Source organism: Musca vetustissima, unplaced genomic scaffold, assembly GCF_032173495.1.
Source record: "Musca vetustissima isolate MV318-11 ecotype Yass unplaced genomic scaffold, APGP_CSIRO_Mvet_v1 utg2595, whole genome shotgun sequence".
Classification (NCBI taxonomy): domain Eukaryota; kingdom Metazoa; phylum Arthropoda; class Insecta; order Diptera; family Muscidae; genus Musca; species Musca vetustissima.
In genome coordinates, this window is record NW_026886605.1 from 71362 (window position 1) to 81191 (window position 9830).

Genomic DNA, 9830 nt, shown 5'->3' on the forward strand with positions numbered 1-9830 from the left:
CAGCAGGATGTAAATTTTGTTTTCTACATAATGCAATATGCATTTCTTTTCCCTTGGTTCTAATTAGCGTACAAAACAAGAAACAAATGGGGAGAAACTCAAACAAAAAATTCTCCAAATTTTTATATGTGACAGTATGTGACATTTGAATTGAGAAAATATAAAAATGTATTAAAAACAACAACATTTTCAGAAAAAATGGAAAACATGAATGAAAAGTAAATATATATGGGTTCATACTATAGTCAGGAGAAAGAGAATTATTTTTTCTATTTAGATTCCTATGTAATTCACTAAAATATGTTACATTTTTGGTGTAAAACAAGAAACAAAAAGTTTGAAATAAAAACATCTGATGACATGAATTATGAATAGTGTTGTATGAACGGGTTAATTCATGTACGTAATTCTGAGAGCGAACTACGTTGTTCGAATGCCCGTCAGAACATGGCATTATTAAAAATGATTTTTTCCCGATTACATTGATTGATGTGTGGCCTGGTTATTTAACTTCTATATGCCATAGATTAACTAATCGATTACGGCATATCGTTATCGATTTATTGTACCCTATACATTTTGGCGTCTAATTAGAAAAATTTGAAATAATTTCGCCATTTATTGGAAAACAAACCCCCAAATAATTAGAAAATTTTTATTATTGTAATTACAAATTGCAGAAATACACATCATGGCGAATATGTATCTGGTGTCGACGGCAAAAACCACGATCCTCACGGATTTTAATAATTTGGAGAATAAATCCACCTATCAACATTCCAATGGTGAAAATACAGATTTTCAATTTTATGCCCAACAAAGAATCTTTGTGGAAGTGAATAAGAAATCCGGGTTGGAAATAATGCGCGTCAAGGAGAGGGCGCCAAGTAAGTAAAGTGAAGGGTCGAGATAAATGATTTATTTATTATGCTATTCTCGTGTAGAGATCGATTTGCAGCGTGTCCGCAAGTTGACCATCGACAATGTCTATTGTGTGGCCTGCGCCAAACAATCAATGGAGGAAATGGCTGTCGGCTTATCGAATGGACAGGTGAAGCTTTATAATTATCACAAGTCGGAATTTGTGCATAAATTTAGTGCTGGTGAGTATATCAAATGTCAATGTGAAATATGTACATCAAATTATAAACGTTGACCTTTATAAAAGATTTAACACATTTTGAGTCCGGGAACATACCAAGTGTTGAAATTTCGAATTAATGAAGATAACTTCATATTTGTTTATTATAGATTCCAATCGCAACTCTGTATTGTATTTAGACTACAATGCCTCTGATGAGTATATAGCCTCAGTGTTTGAAAATGGATTGATTAATATATATGGCCAAAGGACTAAAACCAAAATTGATTCCTTTAACATTGATAGCAAGTAAGTATAAAGGAATTATACTAAATCAAAATCCTTAATTGTTCAAAGAAACTCTTGCTCTCATAAATTGACCGGATAAAATAAAATACGAACAAAACAAGTGAAAAATGCGTTAAGTTCGGCCGCGTCGGTAGATAACATTCCAAAAAGTGGACCTATACCGACAATTCTTTTGTTTTATATCTAAATACCATCCTTTACGTTAAATATTAAAAATGCCGAAAATCGGTAGGTATCATTATATGGGGGCTAGGTCTAAATGCGGGCCGATATAGTTCATTCTCGAACCTGACGTTCTAGTTTTTTTATCTTCATGTCCCCCAAAGGTAGAATGATTATTTCTACTCTCCAACATGGGCATGACAATCAACTAAAATTAATGGGGGCTCCATAGAGAAAACTCATGTTATGATAGAACATACCGAAAAATACATGAGAAAAGATGACTGAAATTCTCAAAAATATCTAATAATGGGCTATAATAAAACGGAGATCGATATTGATACCGTTATGAGAAACCAAATTACACCCAATTTGAGTGAAAAACGTGCCAAAAATTACCATATTGGGAGTACCGTTGTGTGGGGGCTACCCTGGAATATCACCATTTTTTAGTACGGAAATGTGCAATACAATGAGAGCCCAAAATATAAAATTACAATTTGGTAGGAAAACTTGTCCAAAATCCCCAAAATACCGAATACGGGTGTACTGTTATATGGGGGCTACCCAGACACTTGGGCCAATATTATTAATTTTTGGTACGAATTTTTCAATGAGAACCCAAATTACAGCCAATTCGTTTGGAAAACCAGAACATAATCCCCAAATACCGAATATTGGGGTACAGTTATATGGGGGATACCCCGGAACATGGGCCACTATTAATGATTTTTGGTACGGATATGTGTTATTCAATGAGAACCCAAACTACCCAAAATACTCGGGGTCACATTCGACAGCATGTTTAAATCGTCCGCGCAAACCACAGCTATCTGCGATAAGTTGAAAAGTAGGAACAAGGTCCTCAAGTCGCTTGCCGCAGCACTTGGGGCGCAGATAAGGAACCCTTGTTGACCTCTTACAAAGCGATAGGTCGGTCTGTGGCTAGCTATTCGGTTCCAGTGTGGTCTGCGAACACTAGTGATACGCTATGGAGGAGTATTCTGACCTGTCAGAACGCCGCCTTGAGGCCTGCGGCAGGGTGCCTCCTCATGACACCAGTGGACCATCTTAATGGGGAGACGAAGATCCTTCCCTTACGTCAGCATAGCAATATGCTTTCGTCGCAGTACCTGCTCGGGTGCTTCAGGGACAATCATCCCAATCATCACATGGTGGATAAGACTCCCCCTAGGCGTGCATGATCTAGAGAGAGAACGGTTCAACTTTATAAAAGGGAGCCTCTAGATCAATTGACCTATCTAGCATACATACTGATACAGTTGCCGCAGCGCTGAACAGATATAGAATGAATGCCGTCCTCGGAGCTCATCCCAAAAAGCAGGTTGTTCTGTTCTATTGTTAAATGCTCTATAAATTTACGATAGAATTGTATAAATTACTAAGTCAAAATGGGGCGTAACACAACAAATGTACATTTTTATCAGACCTCTATTGAAACGCTCATTTTACACGTACAGTAGAGATAAAGGATTGTATGGAGTGACATGGCTTTCAAACAGAGTTCTAATGCAACAAAATTGGTCGACAGATCATTATTGCATAAGATCAGACAGAGTCGTTAAAAATTGACCACTTATTAGCACTGACACATTGTAGCCAATGTGTGAACTAATAAGCCACGACATAAGTTCAAAATTGGTCAACTGTGGCAAGTTATTCGTTTATTAGAGTCATAGGGAGGTAAGAACAACCCACCCTACGGCATGTCTCTTTTGCTTCACAATGAACGAAGGCTCTTAGAAAAACCATCAATAGGTTTTTCTTATGGAGCTCCCTCCAATGTATGAGGTGATTCTTTCATCAACACAATTGCAATTTTATGATTTTTTTTTAAATTTTAGAATATTTAATGTCAAGGAGATTTCTTCTTGGTGTATTAACATTTCCATTGTTTTCATAAGAAATAAATTTTATTCAAATTGATGCAGATATTTCATTATTCACAACGCCTCAGATTGATAGATATATCTCACATACTCTCTATTTTCTTATTTTCCTTATTGATTATTTTATTCCAATTTTCACCCCACAGTTCCACATTGGCTCGTTTCCATCCCACAAAACGTTTTCAATTATCCATTGCTTCGTATAAAGGTGCCGTTACAATTTACGATGTTCACACTAAACGTAAAGTTTTTCATGCCGCCGATGCTCATGGGGCACAGTGTCGTGATTTGTGTATGTCTCCCGCAAGTCCTGATACTCTAATAAGTGTTGGCTATGATTGTGTTATAAATATATTTGATACACGTCGTAAAGTTAAACCCTTACAGCTGGCCTATTGTCATCCATTGTCCACTGTGGCGGCAAGTGAATGTGGCAATTATATGTGTGTGGGTAATTTAAAGGGAGAACTTACAACATACGATTTGAGGAATACCAAGGCATATTTGTCATCGAAGAAGATACATGATGGGGGAGTGACCAGAGTTGCTTTCGTGCCAATGCCAGGTGATAATTCGGGACAAAGTTTCTCTAGTTCCAGTGTAGGAGAAACTTCGGGCATAGCAACGGGGGGAACTGCCAATAAGTCTGTGGCCCCCAATGCTGCTGAGAATACACGTTCACATCGTGATTCGTTTTGTGATTTTCTAGATTTCCATGCAAATCGTGGCCAAGAGAAAATGTCACCGCGTTTTGTACCACGTCGTGATAGTTTTGATTGGGAGGCATTGTCGCGTAAACCCACCTCCGATGAAAGTCGTTTATCTTTGATTGGCAAAATTGGTGGAATTGCTGCCAGTGGACTTCCTAATATTTCCATCACACCAAGTGACTCCTTCGATGCTCGCGTCAATACATCTGATTTTCTTAAAGCCCCCCTTAGAGATCAAAGTAAGTCACCAATATCACCACTTGCTGGGAAATTATCACAAATCAAGGAAGAAGAAAAAGGAAATCAAGAATCCTCAAGTCACGAATCTTCCGTTGAGGGAGAATCGGATAAGGAGAATCCCCAAACTGATTTGCAATTTATGCCACAATCTCGACTAAAGGCATTGCCGGCGAATTTCAACAGTACGCCCAATCGTAATTCAATGGACGGGATTTTAACAGCATCCAATCGCCCATTGTTAACTTCGACGGTGGGACCAGCCAATCGGAAGCAAGCAACCACACCGCTTAGTATCAATGATTCGATGAGCGTACAGCAAGCTGTCAACGATTTACGCAATGAAATGCTGGAACGTTTCAGTCAATTAGAATTCGAAATAAAATTACAAAACGAAACAAATAAATGGCAAATTTTCACACAAAATTTTAATTTATGGAATCAACGTTCCGAAGAAATTGAGGAGATACGAGATTGCTTGGGAGTTCTGCTACAAACCGATCCTTTTGTTAATGAGTTTTTACGCCTCAAGGAAGAGAATGAAATGTTGAAATTGCAACTATTACAGCAGTCAAATAGAAATGAGTAGGTGTTAATGGATGAAGATTTTTAGTTTTCAATTTGATTTTGTTATTTCGTTATCTGCTGTTATTCTAATTTATTTATTGAATTTTTTAAATATTTCCCAAATCTTTCTATTTTTATTCATTTTCATCTTAAGTCATATTAATTTGATTTTTTTTTAATTGTTAATAAAGTGCTGAACAAATATACTTCTTAAAATTGTACTAAATATGAAGTGTTTTTATTTTTATTTAAAGTGCTAGTGAAATATAACAATGTTTAATATATAACAAATAAAATAAATCAATATGAATGCCATTAAAAATCGAATGCTCACTCCACCCTACAACCCACATCGTTCTATTCTTGTTTGCCACTCTTTATGGCATCGTGATATGACGAATATTGTGTGTGGGTAATTTAAAGGGAGAACTTACAACATACGATTTGAGGAATACCAAGGCATATTTGTCATCGAAGAAGATACATGATGGGGGAGTGACCAGAGTTGCTTTCGTGCCAATGCCAGGTGATAATTCGGGACAAAGTTTCTCTAGTTCCAGTGTAGGAGAAACTTCGGGCATAGCAACGGGGGGAACTGCCAATAAGTCTGTGGCCCCCAATGCTGCTGAGAATACACGTTCACATCGTGATTCGTTTTGTGATTTTCTAGATTTCCATGCAAATCGTGGCCAAGAGAAAATGTCACCGCGTTTTGTACCACGTCGTGATAGTTTTGATTGGGAGGCATTGTCGCGTAAACCCACCTCCGATGAAAGTCGTTTATCTTTGATTGGCAAAATTGGTGGAATTGCTGCCAGTGGACTTCCTAATATTTCCATCACACCAAGTGACTCCTTCGATGCTCGCGTCAATACATCTGATTTTCTTAAAGCCCCCCTTAGAGATCAAAGTAAGTCACCAATATCACCACTTGCTGGGAAATTATCACAAATCAAGGAAGAAGAAAAAGGAAATCAAGAATCCTCAAGTCACGAATCTTCCGTTGAGGGAGAATCGGATAAGGAGAATCCCCAAACTGATTTGCAATTTATGCCACAATCTCGACTAAAGGCATTGCCGGCGAATTTCAACAGTACGCCCAATCGTAATTCAATGGACGGGATTTTAACAGCATCCAATCGCCCATTGTTAACTTCGACGGTGGGACCAGCCAATCGGAAGCAAGCAACCACACCGCTTAGTATCAATGATTCGATGAGCGTACAGCAAGCTGTCAACGATTTACGCAATGAAATGCTGGAACGTTTCAGTCAATTAGAATTCGAAATAAAATTACAAAACGAAACAAATAAATGGCAAATTTTCACACAAAATTTTAATTTATGGAATCAACGTTCCGAAGAAATTGAGGAGATACGAGATTGCTTGGGAGTTCTGCTACAAACCGATCCTTTTGTTAATGAGTTTTTACGCCTCAAGGAAGAGAATGAAATGTTGAAATTGCAACTATTACAGCAGTCAAATAGAAATGAGTAGGTGTTAATGGATGAAGATTTTTAGTTTTCAATTTGATTTTGTTATTTCGTTATCTGCTGTTATTCTAATTTATTTATTGAATTTTTTAAATATTTCCCAAATCTTTCTATTTTTATTCATTTTCATCTTAAGTCATATTAATTTGATTTTTTTTTAATTGTTAATAAAGTGCTGAACAAATATACTTCTTAAAATTGTACTAAATATGAAGTGTTTTTATTTTTATTTAAAGTGCTAGTGAAATATAACAATGTTTAATATATAACAAATAAAATAAATCAATATGAATGCCATTAAAAATCGAATGCTCACTCCACCCTACAACCCACATCGTTCTATTCTTGTTTGCCACTCTTTATGGCATCGTGAATATTCGTCATATCAACCTATAATAAAAAAGCAACATTTAACAAATTTCAATAATTAAATATTCTATACTTATTACCGATATTGTTGTATTGAAATTACTATAATCCACTTCGTAACGTTCATTTTGGGCATCATATTTGATAATATTAACAAAACGTTGACCCCAAAATATTTCCCGTGGTATATATGAGGTACGAGCTTCGGTCACTTGTGCCGTGGCCGGTGATACACCCACAATGCTAATATATAATTCAAATTGGGCATTTACCAAATCCTTGGCACATTTGAAATGTCGCAGCGGTGAGTTCTCATCAATAACATGACAAACTGTATCCGGCCAGACAATCATTTGTTGTCCATTATTTTCCAATTCTAATTCCGTGTGGGTTTTAATGAGTTCTCCTTCTTTGGTGCTGTTTGAGGAAAAAAGACAAGGGATATAGAATTAGAATATCGTCATGAAAAAAATAAATTTTAAGGACATTTCGGTTATAACGACGAAAACTTTGGCTATTGCAACCAATTTCACTGGTTGTCGTTATAAGTCATTTGGACTGTATGTTTAATGCTCCCGTAAGGGTATCTCCTTCGATAGGCATTGTAAGATATGCAAGAGTACTGTAAGAATCTGAATCAGACATTCGTCAACGTAAAATTGGCGTTGGAATACCCGAAGTAAAGTGATGAACTTCGTCGTACGGTCCCTGAAGACACAAGAGTGACAGAACTTACTCTTGAAGCCAAGAGGCTTGTCTGCGAGCACAAACGAGAAGGACGATGACTGCCACATTTAATTGTGTGTGTGTGACAGATCTGACCACAATTTACGAAGGTAGAACTATCATTAAGTGCGCCAAGTCATCTATCCATGATTAAGCCACTGAGGGAATCCGGAGTCGAGCCAACCACAAAGATCCCGAAGCCTGGAATGTAGATAGGGTTGACCCACACTAAAGCCTGGCAAAGGATGCCAGCAGAGTAAATCGTATAGACCGATTTCACTTCTGTCGGCAGCTAAGACACTTCAGGCGCTAATTTTCCGAATGAATTCCATAAAATGCATAGTACTACGATAGCATTTTCACGCTTGAGTCAGAAAAGACTGTGTTGGCGAACTGTAATGGTATATCTTAACCAATCAAATGTCCGTCCACAATGTCATGATGTTTGATGATATAGAGAAGACCAGTGTTTGAAATGTTGGATATGTGTGTGGACTATGTGTGTGGACGTCTGGCATATGTGGAATTCAACCACCAGACAACATAGATAAAGTAATGTTTGAGGATAAAAGCGTAGGGTTCCCGGCTGAGAAACCTATACTAAAATTAAAATATATTGTTTGGAAAATGGGCACAGAACCTTAGTATATTGACGGGACATTGGAACTAGGTTTGGTTTGGGGATGTGCAGTCACTTATGCAGCACTTTGAGACCGTCAGGTCCATTGTGATCATCCACGAAATGAAAGAGATATGGAAAGATCTAAAGGGGAGAAAAGAAGTGGGGATAGAGAGAGATGAGAAGCGTACAAGAAAATGTAAGAAGGTAAGTTTGAAATAGTATCGATGGCTATAGAGATCGGACAGAATATATATTACTTGTCAAGGTTGCACTTTCTCAACCACTTTAGGTTTCTAATTATGCAGTAGATTAGAACTGGTTCTGTTGTTGAGAAGAAACTATGACTCGATGGATAATGAGCACCCACTATTCCGTATCGCCTGTAAGCCGGACAGGAGATGCTCAATTGTCTCCGTCTCACAGAGTCTCCGTCAACGCAGAGTCTATAGTAACCAATTGCACCATGATCCCATTTACTAGTAAAGGACCTGATAGTACAATGACCAGTAATGATCCCTTTCATTACTCTTATTTCAGCTTTGCTCAGGTTCAACAGTGAGTATGTAAAAGCAATAGGGCTGCTACAACAACAACCACAGTGAGTGTGTCCTTTTGGTAGACAGAGTCGGCCAAATAGATCTTGATACATTGCACTAGGTTCGTTGTGCCAAAGTTCATAGGCTCTTTCGTCAAAGTTCCTATAATGATGACATATGAGTAGTTTGAGTCATCAATTGCTTGATCTCGTCTAGCTAATTTGTCCACTCTTTTCTTACCCATGATGTCACGGTGTCCTGGTACAAAACACAGCCGATAGCTGTAAGTTCGTCCAAAGCTGTTCTAAGAGCCGATTGACTATCCACGAAGATAATCACCGATTCAACGACCTCTACATCTAGACTTTTTATCAATTCCGTTGCCTTCGTTGCAGATTTCAGCTTGGAAAACACTAGAGTTGCAATCCAGCTTGTAGGTTAACTCAAGGCCTAGCCTTTCACAGTAGACGCCCGGCCCTGTACCTTCTTCCATCTTGGATCCGTCTGTATAGAAGGCCAGACAGTCCAGGGGAGGGTTACTTCGGTTCCAGTCGAATAACGACATCTACATCGTCAAACATTGGAACTATATAAACAATTTACTGCAAGGAATTGTTTTCCCCTCTTGGGAAATTCGGTATATACTTACGGCCTATCGATGATCATATAAACTCGTATCTTCGTTTCAATACTATGCTGCTCTCGTGGATCACAGACCCGAAACAATAAACACAGTTTACCATCACGATAACAGATCTGGAAGAAAGGAAATTATATAATCAGACCATTACTCGATATACTTTTTTATCTCCCAAAACTTACCACAGCTTTATTGCTAAATTTCATTTTGGTTATTTGTTTCGCCGGTCTCGCTGTCTTCGCATATATGATGCTAACCATTGCACCCTCAATGGCTATGGAACAAACAATTTGCATTATAAATAGAAACATTGTCTCCGGACACTCTTCACTGGGATATTTTTCACCATAACCAATGGTGGTCTGTGTCTCCATGGAATATATAAAAGTTGAGGTGAAATCATAGACGCCAATAATACAGGGATCCTTGCCTTCGCCCAAACGTTCACCGGTCACCTCATCGAACATT

The 9830-nt window shown here is 37.9% G+C and overlaps 3 protein-coding genes across 3 annotated transcripts; 2 read left to right on the forward strand and 1 right to left on the reverse strand.

The window, feature by feature from the left end:
* Positions 1 to 693: 693 nt before the first annotated feature.
* Positions 694 to 4998, forward strand: LOC133334096 (protein NEDD1-like). The gene is made up of 4 exons (XM_061542391.1): positions 694 to 887; positions 945 to 1103; positions 1252 to 1390; positions 3609 to 4998. Exons 1-4 carry the CDS (start codon positions 701 to 703, stop codon positions 4996 to 4998), a joined length of 1875 nt encoding a protein of 624 aa, XP_061398375.1. The 5' UTR covers positions 694 to 700.
* A 497-nt stretch (positions 4999 to 5495) lies between these two features.
* LOC133334097 (uncharacterized) lies at positions 5496 to 6473 on the forward strand. The gene is made up of 2 exons (XM_061542392.1): positions 5496 to 6246; positions 6340 to 6473. The coding sequence occupies exons 1-2, from the start codon at positions 5496 to 5498 to the stop codon at positions 6471 to 6473; spliced, it is 885 nt and encodes a 294-aa protein (XP_061398376.1).
* A 335-nt stretch (positions 6474 to 6808) lies between these two features.
* LOC133334098 (inward rectifier potassium channel irk-1-like) lies at positions 6809 to 9829 on the reverse strand. The gene is made up of 4 exons (XM_061542393.1): positions 9545 to 9829; positions 9372 to 9478; positions 6919 to 7255; positions 6809 to 6859 (listed from the first exon to the last, which is right to left on the reverse strand). Exons 1-4 carry the CDS (start codon positions 9827 to 9829, stop codon positions 6809 to 6811), a joined length of 780 nt encoding a protein of 259 aa, XP_061398377.1.
* Position 9830: the final 1 nt, after the last annotated feature.

Bases quoted from the DNA above. Each gene is read 5' to 3' on its own strand.
- LOC133334096 (XM_061542391.1), top strand. From the start codon at position 701: ATGTATCTGGTGTCGACGGCAAAAACCACGATCCTCACGGATTTTAAT. The intron at 888-944 runs GTAAGTAAAGTG...ATTCTCGTGTAG, and splicing joins CGTCAAGGAGAGGGCGCCAA to AGATCGATTTGCAGCGTGTC. The intron at 1,391-3,608 runs GTAAGTATAAAG...TTCACCCCACAG, and splicing joins TCCTTTAACATTGATAGCAA to TTCCACATTGGCTCGTTTCC.
- LOC133334097 (XM_061542392.1), top strand. From the start codon at position 5,496: ATGCCAGGTGATAATTCGGGACAAAGTTTCTCTAGTTCCAGTGTAGGA. The intron at 6,247-6,339 runs GTCAATTAGAAT...AACGTTCCGAAG, and splicing joins TGAAATGCTGGAACGTTTCA to AAATTGAGGAGATACGAGAT.
- LOC133334098 (XM_061542393.1), bottom strand. From the start codon at position 9,829: ATGTTCGATGAGGTGACCGGTGAACGTTTGGGCGAAGGCAAGGATCCC. The intron at 9,479-9,544 runs GTAAGTTTTGGG...CCTTTCTTCCAG, and splicing joins AATTTAGCAATAAAGCTGTG to ATCTGTTATCGTGATGGTAA. The intron at 6,860-6,918 runs GTAATAAGTATA...TTTTTATTATAG, and splicing joins ATTTCAATACAACAATATCG to GTTGATATGACGAATATTCA.